Source organism: Lytechinus pictus, chromosome 9 (assembly GCF_037042905.1).
Source record: "Lytechinus pictus isolate F3 Inbred chromosome 9, Lp3.0, whole genome shotgun sequence".
Taxonomy (NCBI): domain Eukaryota; kingdom Metazoa; phylum Echinodermata; class Echinoidea; order Temnopleuroida; family Toxopneustidae; genus Lytechinus; species Lytechinus pictus.
The window spans coordinates 15,897,796-15,915,299 of record NC_087253.1 but is presented as its reverse complement, the minus strand read 5'-3'; the positions used below and the strand labels follow the sequence as shown (position 1 = coordinate 15,915,299).

General features: G+C 37.2%; 1 protein-coding gene across 1 annotated transcript in view; it reads left to right on the top strand.

The window, feature by feature from the left end:
• The window catches only part of LOC129267657 (coiled-coil domain-containing protein 91-like), a 30,113-nt gene that overhangs the window by 152 nt on the left and 12,457 nt on the right, over nt 1-17,504 (top strand). Inside the window, exons 2-5 of the mRNA XM_064104360.1 lie at nt 12,541-12,745; nt 13,467-13,588; nt 15,328-15,483; nt 17,121-17,357. Of these exons, the coding sequence (XP_063960430.1) occupies nt 12,541-12,745; nt 13,467-13,588; nt 15,328-15,483; nt 17,121-17,357 (720 nt within the window). The remainder of the gene's footprint in view (nt 1-12,540; nt 12,746-13,466; nt 13,589-15,327; nt 15,484-17,120; nt 17,358-17,504) is intronic.

Sequence of the window (17,504 nt, the reverse complement as noted above, 5' to 3'; positions counted from 1 at the left end):
ACCTCAAATTGAACTTGGACTCGGTCTTGGATTAATCATGGACTTCTTTTGAATTCCACAAAATTTTCAATTGTTATTGTCCCTCATACTTTAAAGACTATGTGTGCCAAAAATCTCATTAAATTTGAAGCAAATTATGTATTTTTTGCAAAAAACATGCCCATTCTTTTAGTTTTAGCAGTAATTTTTAAAAACACCCGCAAAAATTCCATGTGTAGTAAAATTAGGTGTAATAAGTATATATATCACCTGTGAGGGAAAGAGTGGAAAGTGGGGTTAACAGGAGGAAGGTTCACAGATATACTCACCAGTAGGAAGTTGGTGCAAGGCACGTTGAAATAAAGATAGGGTAACCAAAAAGCAGGCCTAAATAACTTGTGGATATTGCTGGTGTGACGTATTCTTGGTGTAGATGTGATGTATAATTGCCGCAACTAGATGAAACCCGAAGGGCGAACGGGCGAAGCAGAAGGTATAGTAAGTGTAAACACAGACGTCCTTGTCTCGCACCGGTCGACTCAAGTGATGATCAGATCCCTTGGCTGGCCTGACTATGCAGCTATGCTGAGACCTGAGTTGTGCACCCAAGCATGGATGAATGCACAGGGCTTGGGGGTTTGGGTCTATTGTTGTGTGCACACAGCCTCTAGCCCATAGTACATGTGTATTCTATGCTCCAACCAAGGAGGCAGTTGCTCCAACCCATCCCACAGTAGTACATGTATGTAGGGAGCAGTCGCGCGTGCCCCAGACTGTGGTACATTTTACCACACTCCCCCCGACTTTAGGACATCGTTACTTCCTCTATTTTTGGACTGTCCGGCCATATGTCATATGTACACATGTGGATCTAAGCAGTCCTCAGTGAAAGGAGGGAACGATAAATGTTAATCCACTGCCGCTCTCAGATGTTTGTAAGAAACTGTCTGGAGTCGCAAGGGTCAGAGGATGAACATGCCATTTAGTCAGTATATTTATATGCCCAAATTTATTTTAAATAAAAGAAGTATCCAACTTCTCAGGTAAAAGGTCAAGGGGAGACTTATCAATGTGACTTTTTAATACAAGTATTTTAATCAAACATACGCTGCCACATGATAAGCTTGATGCTAATACCGAGACTACAAGGGAGTTTCTAAAGTTTTGCAAAAATATTAATATCAAAATGGACTGCAAGAAGAGCGAAGGTCAAGCCTTTTATTTTCTAAAATGCTTGGGAAGACTTACTTAATGCTTCCACGCAATTGCGTCAAATACAGATGTTGCTGCCGAAGTATTGCGACAGGTCAGAAACTGACCAGTTTAAAAAAAACACAATGTAGTACGAGATTTGAAGTCTAGCACAAGTCATAGCTGTGTCTTGACTCTAGTTCTGTACTAGATTGTCTGCAACCGATTGTACTGCTAGACTTGACTTCTCTGCAAGTTCTAGACCACAAGTTTCTCTGCAAGTTCTAGACCTGACTTTCCCTGCAAGTTCTAGACCACGAGTTTCTCTGCAGGTTCTAGACTCAACTTTCACTGCAAGTTCTAGCCAAACGACTGGATTTGCTACAACAATTGTTGCAAGTCTTAATCCCATCATTATTGGAACTTGACTTCCAAGAGGAAATCCCAGGAATGATATCTCATATTCATAAGATGAAAACGTGGTCAATTGTAAAGAAGTTGACCAATGTAAATAAGAAATCTAGGGAGAATGACTTTGTTGGCGTACTATCACCCTACACAAGTCAAGATCTAGAAATCTTTACTCCTGTAAGGGAAAGACACCCTAACAATTGTTTACAAAAGCCGATGTGTACATTTAATTTTAAACCAGAAAAATAATTCTTGTGAAAAAGTTTAAGCTTTCTGAGCAGACAGTTAATGGGGTAGCTCATCAATGTGAATTTATGAAAGGATCCTTTGATTGTTAAACACTTCACTTGACAAGCTTAACCTCATCCCAGGAATACTGGAATGTCTACAATTTGTAATGTACATATGAACGCATGCTTGCAGCAGCCAGCAAAATAGTTGACCCAAAGGTCTGACAAAATTTCTATAAAATTTGTTTTACTCTTAATCCCTTCCATAAAGATAAATTCTTAGACTTGTAAGGATTTGGGGCTTGATTAATATTACTGAATAAATACAAATCCCAATTTCTGGGGCTTGTCCTCGGCCAGGATTGGGTCTGGAGTCCTTCGATGGATCTCCGCCCTCATTGCCAAGAGACGAACAATCAGATTCAGGAGAATCTGTTAATATTTGTCATCTATCCAGTAAAAAGAGAACCTCATTGAACTCTATCAATTTGCTTAGTTTTAACGATTCTTATATCTTCCTTGCAGAAATCCATAAGTTAACAGATTCCCAAGGAGGTTATAACCAGAATAAAGAAAAAGACATTCTGGTTGTCGTGAAGTTTAAAAATGAATAACCCTGCAAAATGATGAAGTCTGGAGTCATAAAATTCAAGACCTTATACACACTAACCTACATTAAATAATCCCAGGAATATTGCGCCCAAATGTAGCATAATATTTGTAAATTACTCAAACATTTTGGAAGCAATGGACTGGAAACTCATTTGCTCAAGGTATAAGTTCTATTCATTAACTAATTCAATAAAAGACCACAAATAAAACCCCCATCTATCAAAAAGATATATTGACAAGTGTTTACATTCATGTAATTCTTGTCTCTAATTACAATAACAATGTTAAGACAGTGTCAGCTTTTCAGGTTATAGTGATGTATAGCATAATCATTAAAAATGTGTCCCATTATGATAAGTGACTTATGTCAATGTTAAAGAAGAATTGTATTCAATGATGTCAATGGCATTCTGAGTGATAGTAAAAATGTCAGATTTTAGAAAATGAATGTCAATTTTGCAGCTACTCTAACAAAGACATTGTTAGTTCATCAGCACAAAAAATATTCTGAGGTAACTACATGTATTTTGACCATGGACAAGCACATGGGAAATAACAAGTACTCTCAAAATAAATATGTACTGAATAAACCAACTGAATTGGAACTCCCTGGTAACACCCCTGATTAACAATTAAAATTAATTCAGATAGACTTGGCTTCCTATGAACTATTGTATCTACTGTAGCCCTGGAAGATTCTTAAGAGAAAGAATGCAAATTACATAACTCATTACCCTGGAAGAGGTATTTCTCCAAAGGTAAACCATTTACAATGCTTTCACCTTTAGTCTGAAAAGTTGGGGTCACCCTTAAACAATTAGATTGCCCTACCTTTCTATAGACAATAGCAATTCCAACCTATTATTTATGTTCTGCAATTAAATGGAAGAAATCCCAGGGTTGAAGACAATAAATTTGGATGTTTCTCAAGTCTGCTCTCAAATATTCAGAGGGTCTGCTTAAGAAACTTTGAACAAAAGGAATACATTTGTTTTATTTGATAGAAATTTATCAATGGCTTATTTTCGGATGCTTTCTGCAGATCTTCCAATTGATTGAAGAACCTGTTGATCAATGGAAATAACTTTCTATAGAAAGCACTGAATTAAATTATCTAAAGCATCTGCTTAATTAAAAGGGGAGTAGTGTTGTATAAAAGCTTTGAACACAATAACATGAGGAATCTGCTTACAAACATTATCAATGGAAATAACTTTGAATCATTTTGAATTCAAAAGCATTTTACCCCTTTTGATAAAACCTAAATGGTGTGCTGTATGTTATATGCGCATGTTAAGCTTGGATAGAATAAACTTAACTTCAAAAGCATTCCTCAATATAATTATTTAAACTTTAAAGGGATAAAGTAACAATGTTCACAGACACAGTTTACTTTAAATAAATCACTGAATGATATTTAATAAAATTTTCATTATCCCCTACCCCCTCCTTTTTATTTCTGAGGATTCAGGGGTAATATCCCCAGGAAAAATATGTTGCGAATAATAAAATATCAGAGCAATGGTTTTCACTCACTTGCTTTAGTGCACCATAAAAAGATTGAATGGTCATTCTAGATGCAAAAAATGAAAGTAAAACACTTCAGGATATTTTTCCCTTGAAATCTTTTTATAAAGTTAAAATCAAATCATGATTAGGGTTAGAGTCATTGAGCAAAAGAAATACTTTTCTCTGCTTCTCAGCTCTTGACTCCTAATCACAACTGGAAGTCAATCATCAGGTGTGAATATTTAGAACACCATGCTTTTAAATTTAAATCAATCTTGGTACAAAATATGAATATCAAGCAATGGTGTAAATTCCTCAGTAAAAAATTGATCAATGAATACCAGACAATTTGTCTCTAAGTAATAACTGCAATTAAGGAATGTTATGAGAATTTCCTCCAGCACTCAAATCCCTAATAAAAAATTATCAAATTATAGCAACATAAAATGACCAATGCCAAAATACATTTTCTTGAATGTATGCGGGCAAAATAAATCTACGCAATTCCACGGTGGTACCAAGGTGGTACCGTACAACCTAAAAGGATAGCGACGGTGATCTCGCTCAAAACCAAGACGCAATGGCTGGTCATTCCACCAGACACCTGGACGCTGAGTAACTGCAACACCATTGGTATGGATTGTACGGTTATGCATGTTAGGATTCAATCCCGATAACAGTTTCAACTCAGTCTTACAAGTATCTACATCAAACAAATTAGACTTGGATTGAAAGACAATTTCTGAACTATCAGAAATGTTAGAATTGACAGTCATTTTATTTACGTCAGCTGGCAATTCTGTTTTGGCTGGAGTGGCTTCTCTTTCTACCACTTTAGGACTTAAAAATAAAAGATCAGAAATAAGATCTTTGCACTGCTCATTTGCAGATTCAGAAATAATAGGTGCATTAACAATTAAGCATGGACCCTCACTAGAAAATGAGGAAACACCTTCATCTATTTTGTTGCTCAGATCAAGCTTCACCCTTACGGTTGAAGTCAATCCCTGGTCAGGTATGGATTGGGAGCCCTCAGTTTCAAGAGACGTGGTCAAAGCCACATCTGATTCAACTTTAGGGTCAAAGCCCTTAGTTTCAAGAGATGTGGTCAAAGCCACATCTGATTCGACTTTCGGGTCAAAACCCTCCCCACTGGATTGGGAGCCCTCAGTTTCAAGAGCTGTGGTCAAAGCCACATTTATTTCAACTGTTGGGTCAAAGCCCTCCCCATTGCCAGAGATCAGACTACCAGATTTGGGTGGATCCAAATTCTTTTTGCTTAATATGGAACCCTGGCCTTCTGTTATTAAGGTTGAAGGTCGGCCTCTATCTTCACCCCTTCCCAGTTTGGGTGGTTATTAGATTTTGAAAGTTTAAATGTAGCAAGGGTAGTAATGAGATTGTCTAACTTGTTATTAATAGAGGCCATCTCAGTCTTCCATTGAGACTTTCCAACTCCATCAGAGTCCCTTGAATAGCTACAGGACTTAGCGGTAGAATCCCGCAAAATATTAGGGGTAACCTGAACTGGAGATTGTATTCTGGGGTTGGGAAAATAGTATGAAGAAAACTGGCTAACAAAAGCAGGATGCCCTCGGTGAGTTTGGACATTCTGAGGGTATGATTTAGGTGAATCAAGTCCAAACCTTTGACCCAATTCAAAAACTAAATCAAAATAATCAATTTTGGGGTTGCTTTCAAATATAGCTGCACAAAATTCAGCTGCTTGCCCCTGCAAACACAAATATAAATTATTGATTCTCTGCCTGGCGGTCCAACCTGCCTTATCGGCATACCGAGAAAATTGTTGAAGAAAAACTTCCCAACTTCCATTAATGCCATCATAAATTGGTTTGTCTAAAACAGAAACTTTATCTTTAGTACACCAAGTGGAAGAGGTCTGCCATCGACTTCTAGAAAACATTGGTTTGATCAAAAGTATTTCAAACAACCATATTTCAAAAACATGAAACCCAATTTGACCTAACAGAAAATTCTCTGCAAAATTGCTTGGTTCTAAAACTCAAACCGCTCACAGTGAAAAGCAAGAAATATATACCAGAATATAAAATTCTAGGTAGAAAATGCCTTCCTATTATGAAATTGCATTCAGCACAGAACAATTTGAAATTGTATGTGGAATAATATAAAATTCAAAGCGGAAAATTAAATTCCTAATCCCACCTTGAGATTCAATAGCAAGACAATTTACCCAAGAAAATCAAATAGAGTCTATCCAGTTTCAACTCCTAAAATCAAGCAAAGTATCCAAACAGTTATATCTTTGTTTTAAGGAACTTCCTTGAAAAATGGTTGAAAATATTGTATCCACCTACCGGGTATTTTATTTTAATCCAGAAAACAGAATTATTTCAAATTGGAAAATGTGGTGACTATACATAAAATATAACAATCACCAAACTATTGAATTAATGCTCAGCTATTAACAAGTGAAAGAAAACAAGCACAATTCAGCTTGGTCCATTCACTAACTGAGCCACGCCCGAGGCAAAAGTTCAAAAACAAAACACAGCAAAGAGCATGAAAATTCAGCACTCAGAGTCACTCAAAAATGACACAAACAAAACATGGGAAAGAGACTAGAAAATCTATTCTGAAAATCGCAATTTCGCACAATTTGGGAAATATTACAAGATTGATAGCTGGGATAAATTGGTAACAAATTTGATATAATTATCCCACTAAAGTTGGACAGTAAAATTAATTCAAGTTTTGAATAAAAAACAAACAAATTGCGTATAAAAGACAAGGATTGACTTGGGACGTGTTGTACAAATGCTGTAAAAAGGAGATGGACTGACCATCTAACTCAACACAAGACACCACGTTCAAAGCCAATGTAAAAATAATGCTTTGCAAAATGTCAAAAATACAAATTTATTTGTGGAGTCTCACTCCCATGCAACACAACAAGCATTCAGAAATATAATCAGAATATCACTATCATATCACAAGCAATACAAAATCAAAAGCACAATGTATTTTTGATCTTTTAAACACTCAAAATATATCCAATATCTACCCCCTTCCAAAAATTTATGAAGGAAGAAGAACACTCCCAAAACACACTCAAAATAAATCAAAATGAAAATGAATTGAAATCCAATGGGATACCAATTCGCGCAAAGTAAGGTTCGCAAGCGCCACTGTGGTAAAATTAGGGGTAATATGTATATATCACCTGTGAGGGAAAGAGTGGAAAGTGGGGTTAACAGGAGGAAGCTTTAGGGATACTCACCAGACAGGAGTTGGTGCAAGGCACGGTGAAATGAATGTCAAACTAAAGAGCAGGCCCAAAGTAACTTGTAGATATTACTGGTGTGAAGTATTCTTGGTGTAGATGTGATAGTGTGATATATAGTTGCTGCAGCTAGTTGGAACTCGAAGGGCGAAAGGGCGAAGCAAAGGTAGATTTGTGTAAACACAGACGTCCTCGTCTCGCACCGGTCGACTATCAAGTGATGATCAGATCCCTTGGCTGGCCTGACTATGCAGCTATGCTGAGACCTGAGTTGTGCACCCAAGCATGGATGAATGCACAGGGCTTGGGGGTTTGGGTCTATTGTTGTGTGCACACAGCCTCTAGCCCATAGTACATGTGTATTCTATGCTCCAACCAAGGAGGCAGTTGCTCCAACCCATCCCACAGTAGTACATGTATGTAGGGAGCAGTCGCGCGTGCCCCAGACTGTGGTACATTTTACCACACATGGAACTTTTTTTATTACATTGACAATACAATAGATTATAAATTGTTAATGACATCAGTTTGATTTTAACTTGTTATAGTTTATCAACCATTGCTTTCTGAATCATACCTTGATTGAAGATTTGTAGCTAAATATTTATTATTTGCAACTGCAAGCACCCATGGGTTCATAACGACTTTAACGTCTCGCGTGTGAAGGAATATCAGTCATAATATATGCACGCGACACATCCAAACTGGGCTTTTGCCCACATAAAATATCACGCATAATCTGGTATTTCACATTCTGCTATGACACTTACCGAATCATTTAGATCCTTCCGTGACTTCTTGAAGTTTCTTTTTAAAAATATGTAGGCCTATATTTTCTTGATCTTTAGTGAAGATTTCACGGAGATAAAAATTGGTCAGCGTGGATATCAATTTTCGCCTAAAGAGGGCGCGCGATTTATATTCATATCAAAGCCACGACAAGGGAAAGACTAGGCACCTACACTTTTTTACACGCAAATCGACGCAAGGCATTACGCAAAGTCCGTGAAGTGTCCAATCTTTTCATTGTATAGACTTTGGCATACCGTATTATTGACGTTCGTTAAAGCTTGTACTGCTGGTTTCGTTCCAGGCATGTGTATTTTTTTCAATATTTTGTATTAGTCATCGTTTTTAATTAATTGCAAAAAAGTATTATCATCGCCAATAGTAATCTTGAATTATGTTTTTGAAGGTATTTCATTTATTGGTGCCCATAATTAGTAAATTAATCATAAGAATTGCGCATTCAAAGAATTGGGACACAGTTATAAAATTACCGAGGAGCTGAATCAAGGTTGTGAAATTTATTAGCGCCACCAACGGGCTTCCTTGTATTTCCGTAGAAAAGACAAACGAAGTCACTTGCTAGGCCGAGGTAAGCGAAATTTGCTCTTTTTGTAATGAAATTATTTACAAATCATATGTATAATTTTCTTATGTATTGCTACTTACCGGAAAGAGCCCCAGTGCGTAGCGAGAAGGAGTTTCGGCAAATATTACTTCAGCAATGAAGCGATGTTTGCCGACTACTTCGAAATCCAGGGTCAAACACGGTCCCTTGTACAAGGTTAGTATATATACTAACCTCGTATTAGTGTGAGTGACTGCAAGCTGCCTGTCGTCATGCCTGTCTGTGCTTACAAAATTTTACATTTCTGTGGGAACCCTGTTTAATGCTGCAAGTGCAACTGTCCATGGCAATGACTTATTTCATGAAGAGTATTAAGCTCAGCTCAGAAACATCTTTATCCATTATTAGGCCAAGTAAAAAAAGATTGCAGTTGATCGTCCAGGTTTTTCGAGAGCAGTGATGAGGGAGGTCCTTACTATAAATTTGCACTGCCACTATCTTACTATTTTTTTTTTAAAACAGGGAGTCATTTTCTCGGCCCCTTTTTTGACATCAGTGATGAGGGAGGTCCTTACTATTTACTATTTTTTAATCGAATGATTGTCAGGCCATGTCAGGCTTGATTTATGTGATCGATGCATGCTCAATATTAATAATAAATGAGTAGACACACACATATGGTCGCATTTCATAAGTTGGGTATACAAAAAGGGTGGCGTATGAACAATTTTCCACACGGTGCCATGGATAAATTGTTGCTACATCACAGCCCCATGGCCAAATTTGTTGTGTAAGGTCTCATTTTGAAGCTAGAACTATAGGCTAAGTATATTACTATGAATTAGATCAATACAATATCAGGAACAAAAACTATAGCACATTAAGTTTGAAGTAATAGGGGTGGCGGAGCCGGTGGAAGCGGTGAATGATAGAATATTAATTAAACCTAATTAACAACTTACTATAATATGTAATATGACTGTTATCCTCATATTTCTGGGCATTTTAAAGCAGGGAACAACTAAATGTCAAAAAAAATTGACAATTTTGAAAATATGCAGCAATGAAATACATAAGTATGTCAGCTCTGATCTGCAACCTAATCAATTAGTAAACCAGAGAAATTTGATTAATTAACTAATTCGTAATCTTACTTTTTAGTACAAATGTTGTGTATCATTGCAACAAACATTTCTACCCACGATGTTGTCATTTTGCCAAGCATATAAATACAGTGACAGGTATTTTGGGGGCAAAAATGTGAAATTAAATACTGTTAATTAATTAGTATAATTAATATGCATACAATTATAGATAATTACCGTAAGTAACGGTGTATTAACCGCACCCGTGTATTAACCGCACCCCCAACTTTGGACTAAAAAAAAAAAAAAAAAAAAAAAAAAATCCTTCTCACATTTACATGCATATTTGAGGTACGAAGAAACAAAAACTAAGTTAAAGATTTCAAAGTATTCAAAGAGATTACCGGTTTGTGGAAATCTGCTGACGGGATTACAGGAAGGTTCAAGAAACAAAGAAATTTGCATTTTTTCCACTTGTTTTACGGCTTCGTGCCGTCTCTCTCATACGTGGTGCACGTTGTACATGGTATCTTATGAAAAGCAAACAGGAAAGAAAAAAATAAGCTGGCGCGAAACGGGACTTTGAGGGGTTAAAATGAATAGCGCCAGCTTAAGTCGCACTAAAACCACAATACAACGCAAGCTAGCTCTAGCTCTCGGCTCTTGCTCAGCTGTGACAAATTATTACCGAGAATGCTTGGCGTCTCTTTGAACTTAGCCAGGGAACTTCGCTGCTTTGAATCGAGAATAAAGTCGAAATTAGTGTCATGAAGGTGGGTGCATTTGTTATGGACACTATTTGATTAAGATCGTAATAATCGCTTCCCATTACCCGCGGCTCATACCCCTCTAAACGACATTGCCCTGGGCGGCTACGCCCGGCCACTCGATGTGTTGTGAACTGGCAGACTTCTTACATGTTCGGGAGGGGTTACGCGGGCGGGCTCAGACCCGTCACCGTGGATAAACCGCACCCCCGACTTTTGCTTATATCCCGCCGAGAAAAAGGTGCGGTTAATACACCGTTACTTACGGTATTTGATATTTGGTACAGATTTAATTATTGAGGTTTCAAGATTATAACTGCAAAATACTAGGGTGATCCAATGTTGCATTAACTTTTGACACTATTTTCTGTGCAGCAGGTCCAATTTGAGAAAAACACATTTCAAAATTTACATTAACATTGACGTCTATGTAATAATTTGCTGTTAATTAGTCATTATAAGGAAAAATAAAGGTATTCGAGACTTAAAACTTTTTCATTATTTAGAGAATGGTAATAGCTGTAACATATCAAAATATAAAATTTTTGACCATTTTTACCCTGTTCGCGAAATTGGACCACCTTATGACATGCTACCACATATATATATATTATACATATATATTCAATTAATTGGAAATCCATGGAAAATGTATTGTGCAATAAAAATTTATTGATGTTTTACTGATGTATACCGGTAGGTCCTACTGTATTATGTTTAAAAAATGTTCATGTCATGATGTCAAGTGAATGATTTAAACATTATTCTACATTATATAAGGGTAAAAAAATGCCTGGGGGTCATTTTTATTACCATGGAGCCATTTTCATTTTTCCAGAGCCAATCTCTTTTTCAGCTCTGGGCATGGTTTCGCATCGCAGTTTCTAGCTGATTGTATATTCGTTTACATAATGTTTAATACTGTTTATTCAATTGCTATTCATTTTTTATTGATATCAATTGTTTAATTAATTGTTAATTGTTCACTTAATGTTTATTATTTCAATATTTTTAACTGTTAGATCTATAAATTTACTAACGTACATTTTTACAATTGTCCATCAAATTGAATAGCTCACGGAAGGATGAAGTTTATCAAATTTGAACAGAATTGGCACTTGCTGGAATCCCGTTAATGATTTTCAATTTCTTGATAATAAATAACTCACTTGAAATTATTTTTGAATATTCAATGCATTGCCTGCTGGATAGCTAACGTTAGAAAACTCGCCAGAAAATTCAATTCATTTCACAAATTCACATGTCGCGCCAGCACAGTCAATCACATCACCGCAGCACACATGCACACCCAACACAGTCACAAGCACAGTCAATCACCGCAGCACACATCGAAGTACAGGCGCTATCAGTATCACTTACCAAAAAACCCACTGAAATACAAATTACGTCATTAAAATTGATTTATCTGCGCCATATTTCCAAAGCACGCGACGGATTAGTACAGATTCAGGAAGCGGGGTCCCCGAAAATGCACTAAAAATGAAGAAATCCGTGATTTTTTTTCTGAGTTTGCATATGATCGTATCTTCAAAATTACCAATAAAATACCAAATCAGAATTTTTTTCTTTCTCACAATTACGGCGATATCGGACCTTGTGAGAGAGATCCTAGAGCACATGAGAGCAAATCACTCGCCAATCTTGTGAATTTTTTTTCGCTTTTCAGCGGCCATAAAAATAGTAAATATCAAGAAAATTGATGCGGCAATCAAAAAGGGAAGCGGGCGCAGACGAGAAACATCACTTTTGATTTTTTTTTTTTTTTTAGCAAATTTTTGAAAGTAGTAAATAGTAAAAAATTTAATGCGGTGGCCAAAATAGATGCGCGAGGACGATCAACTACTTTCTTTTTTTACTTGGCCTTAGTTTAAAAGATCGCAGGAAATAGTTAAATTTTTAATTAGAATTGGCGATCATTCGATGCTTTTAAATGTGATAGTGATCCGTATCCAAGGACGACGGCATTTGTTTATGTCTACTGCAACCTTTGACATTATACAAAAAAAAGTGTGTGCATGCAGGGCCTGATAATGAACGATGTGCGAGAAGTGGCTTCCCTGGATAAATATGCCTATATTATTATTATTATTATCTGATACATTGTGTGTTTTCTTCCTAGGGTAATGCTGATGCATCCCAAGGGGCGGTAGGTGGAGCAGTAGGTGGAGCGGTAGGAGGGGCAGCAGGAGGAGGGGGCGGAGAAGAAGACTGGGATGACTTTGGAGGGTTCGAGGGAGCCACGCCCATTCCACCGGAGCTGGGTCAACAGTCACCGGGGCCTGGAGTAGAGGCTAGCCCATCACCATGGGCTGCTTTCTCAATGGGTAAGATGTAGGGAACATTTCAAGAAACTTGCAATCAGTCACAAGTCAATTATAAGTCGCAAGATCAGTCACAAGTCTTAATCAATTCCAATTTATTGAGCATTTGATTCCCCAGCTCCTTTCATAAAGCTATTCATGAAGTTACACTTGACATTATGCATGACTTTACATTACATTCAACCGGCGACCCTTTCTCGTGCCTAATGATGTACCTTCATGTAGTTGACTAAGAACCTAAAAACATGTTCCATTCATACGTAAAGTCATGCATGACTTTACAAAGAACCTTATAAAACACCATTCTTGTAAAATGAAGGTATTTGTGATCACTATGCATGTACGTCAGTGCATATTAATTGATGTAAAAATTAACTTAACACCAACACTGAAAGGCCAACATAGAACCAAGAGATCAGTCACCCACTTTAGCGAGAATATCTTTGTACTTTTCAACCAGTCAACAAATTTTTATTTCCAGGGGCCGCTTTTCATGATCTACATTAGATCTACTTTAGAAACCTTCAACATTGGATAGGCTTTATTTTGCAATGAATGGGATTTTGTGGTGCGCTATTTCCACTTTCAAGGGCTCTTTTTATCATTTTGGGGGCGGAATGGCCCCAATCCCCTCTGTGATCTTTCACTGATATACCCCAAATACAGTTTATGATGAGAAAAATTATGTTTATTTTTCTTTCTTGACAATTGCCATGCTCCTCAGGTGCTGCATGCCAGCCCGATCTTGTGATTGCCCAGTCTCGTCAGCCGCAGCATCAACCGGATATTGATCCTCCTTTTGCTGATCCCGTACCAAAGGCTCCACCACCCGAATTAGCATCCCAGGTGAGTAGAATTAATGTGTGTAGTGGGTAGTAGTAGCAGCAACAGTATTAAGTATATCTTGAATTTAACCCTAAAAGGCCCAGGGGGGCAGATTCCGCCCCCCCTCTACATTTTTCATGATAAATCAGCCGCGCGATATTTTTTTTAATCGCGCTGCTCACTGACTTTTCACTTTCAGATCTCGCACAACTTTTGAGACCAAATTTGCGATGCCCGGGTACGCGGTTATCAAATTACGTGACATTATGTCAGTGCATGTCATAAAAAAAAACTCAAAAACGTGTATTCATGTACAAATCCAATGCAAATTGTGTATTTAGCCAAAATTCATAAATGTATCATTATTTCTAATAGCTGATTAAACTTAATTAATTTTGTCTTGTTTATGATCAGAATGAAGTCTGCAACAATTTCCATCGAAAATACAATAAAAAACAAAAAGTTGAAGAAAAAAAAAATACATAAGAAATTTTTTTTAAATACATAAGATAAAAATTGCGATACCAAATTTTTTTGAAGTACATTTGATCGGGATTCTACAAAGAATCTGTGAATAAAAAATTAGCAGTTTTAGGGCAGTATGATAGTTGATTAGAAAGTAGATTAGATAACCCGGCTCTTTTTATTGAGTTAAAGCTGCAGCAATAGTTGTAGTACTTAGTAGAGATGGTGGTGGTGGTGGTGGTGGTAGTAGTAGTATTAGTAAGTAATAGTAGTAGTAGTAGTATTAGTAAGTAATAGTAGTAGTAAGTAGTACTAGTAGTAGTAGTATAGTAGTATAGTAGTAGTATAGTAGTAGTAGTAGTAGTAGTAGTAGTAGTAGTAGTAGTAGTAGTAGTAGTAGTAGTATAGTAGTATAGTAGTACTAGTAGTAGTAGTAGTCGAAGTAGAGTATTAAAGGAATAATTCCTACCAGATACAAATATACCTCACCTGAGTTGAATGCAGCATTATATTGATAGCAGCAGCAACAGCTCATACCAACTTGTCTTTTTTATTTAGTGGTTTTCTTATTATCAACAAATTTCCGGTAGCAGTTTTTTTTTTTTTTGAAGGAAAAACATGCACCGCATTATTGTCGATCAGACAGTTTATTTTCAATTGGTCTAATGCTAATTCATCCAATTACCAACTCATCTACTATCATTTGGTCTACCATCAGTTTGTCCACTATCCACAGGGTCTCGTTGCCATTTCGTCCAATCACTATTTCATCTAATAACCAGTTGGTCCAATAGCCATTTAGTCCACATACCATTTCGTCTAATTGGACTAAGTATTCATTGGGCAAAATGAATGAAAAGAAAATGGGTATTAGACCAACTGGTTATGAGACAAAGTGAACATAGATGAACTGATGATTAGATAAAGTGATTATTGGACCAAATGATTATTAAACCAAACGGTTAAACACAATGTTGATGGATGGAATGGCATTAATAATAATAATAATCCGCATTTATATAGCGCTTAATACATCGGAACGACGTCTCTAAGCGCTTTACAGACATATTATTACCCCGGTCATCGGATCCTTGCATGCCCGCATACAATGTATGGCATTAGACTAGATGAAGGTAGACCATGTAATGAGGGGACGGGTTCGCAATAGACGAAATGGCAATTTACCAATCAGACACGTAGCTTTTCGTTTAGCATCACAGTAAATGCTGAAGCCTCCACCTAGAAATGCTATGACAAATGTGGTTGATATCCCTTATATTTTTTTTATCTTGCAGGCAGAGGCATCTCTTCAGGCCCAGCAACAGGCCCAACAGAACGGTGCAGCAGCTGTAGAAGCCGTCTCAGTTGAGGGCGCCCCATTCAACGAGCCCTCTTTTGGCCGAGGAGCCAACAGACTGGATGGCATCGATGTTAGTTTAGATGATGATGAGGTGAAAATCATTTGTCTTATATTCAGTGTACTCGCTTATGCAGACCTGCCAACCAGTACGTTTTAGCCGTATTTAGTACGTTTTTGCAACCAAAATACGGCAGTACGTTTTTTCTTTGAAAAATACGATTTTTTACTAAATAGTAATTTATTGAGAAAAATAATCTCTATATGTCTCTATTTCATAAAACGTACACAAATATGGTTATTAGATCAATGTAATTTCAGGTAACTTGTTTTTTTTTTCAATCATTTTGTTAAAACCAGGGTAAAGATATACACATGTTTTAATGTTGTTTTTTTTCATCTGCAAGAGCAGTGCGCATTTTAGCTTGCATGCAGCTTGAGCGCCGCAATGAGCGAGTGCGCCAAGCATTTTATTATGAAATACACTTTTTTGGGAAAAAATACAGTTTTTTTTATCACAGAATACAGTTTTTCATTCCCAGAGGCTTGGCAGGTCTGCATATTTATCTCACACGGTAAAAATACTGATTTTTTTGGTCAAAATACTGATTTTGGGGGATAAGAATACTGAAAATGCAAAATACAACTTGGCAGCTCTGCTTATGTAGCACTAGATACTTTTTTTGTGGGCCTATGAGATTTAAGATTTTTTTTCATTGGTCCCCGCAAAATGAAATATAAATGTTGCTTCGTACAGTACTTTTCTTACCAATTTGAATAATGTATACATAATATACATGTACATATACGTATGACAGTCATTTTTTTCACATGATGCATTTGACATATTACTTTTTTATATAATTTTTGCAATGCAGATATCAAAACCCTCGTTCATGCGGAAACATACAAATTTCAAGTCCTTGATAAGCTTATATGAGCACTAAATACTTCTATTAGTGCTCTAGTACAGAAATGCAGTATGATTCCCCCGGCTTTCACAGAGCATTTGCTATGCACTCTGTATTTCAGGAGATAATTACTTGCCGGGTACCCATTTGCCTAACCTGGGTTGAGGCAACACAATATATTAAAATTTCATGAAGAACTATATTTATTGTCTTATTTGTAATATCAAACCTTGTAATACGGTACTCAAGTTGGCATTGCACCTGACTCAAAGCAGCTGGAATGGTTGCCACTACTCTTTCCTCATCCAAATATAAACATTATTCAAAGGTTAAAGCAGTTTTGAGGCCCTTTGTAGAAAGTGTTGTGTTAAACTTAAAATGCAACTAAACTCTAGAATATCAAACACAACTCCTAAATGAAGGCTTCTAGAAGTTGGGATGCATTGTAAGTGGTTTTCACTGATAAACTTGATCCTAGCCAATCAGAGACAAGAACTTCTGTTGCTTAAGTTATCAGGGTTGTCAGTGAAAATCAGTTATAAATTACTTCATGAAACACACCCGGGGGCCATTTCATAAAGCTGATCGTAAGTTAAGAGCGACTTTAAGAACGACTGGTAACCCTTTCTTGTGATATATGATATTGACCATTAAAATGTTCATTGGTGATTATTTAGATCGTAAGAAAGGTTTACCAGTCGTTCTTAAAGTCGCTCTTAACTTACGAACGGCTTTATGAAACACCCACCCGATGACTCTAAATGAGTTATTTGATCTCAGTCTTCAAGTCTTACCCTGAAGAGTACCTTTTCACCTGCAGGAGGGTGCAAGGCCCAACGATATAATGGCTCCACACGAGAACGGCCGCATCAGCGAGTCGGAGGCCGCAGCCGCTTTGGATGGACCACATGGAGCCCCGGCTCCAGTGCCCCAGGTGCCGGAGGGCCTGGATCTCAATGCTGGAGCCAGGAGGGCGGAGGTGGAGCTGGCAGAGAGGGTGGCCCAAATGGAGCAGAGTCTTTCGGTGGCAGAGAGGGAGACTCTTCGTTTGCAAAGGGTAAGGTCTTTCACACCGGCAGGGTTCAATTTGGCACCACAGATTTTTCAAGAAGTGAAAAGCAAGAAAGGTTGAGAACAGGGGGCAAAAGGGAAGAATTAAGAAAAGAATGAAGCCCAGATCAACATTCTCACATTAAGACAATCC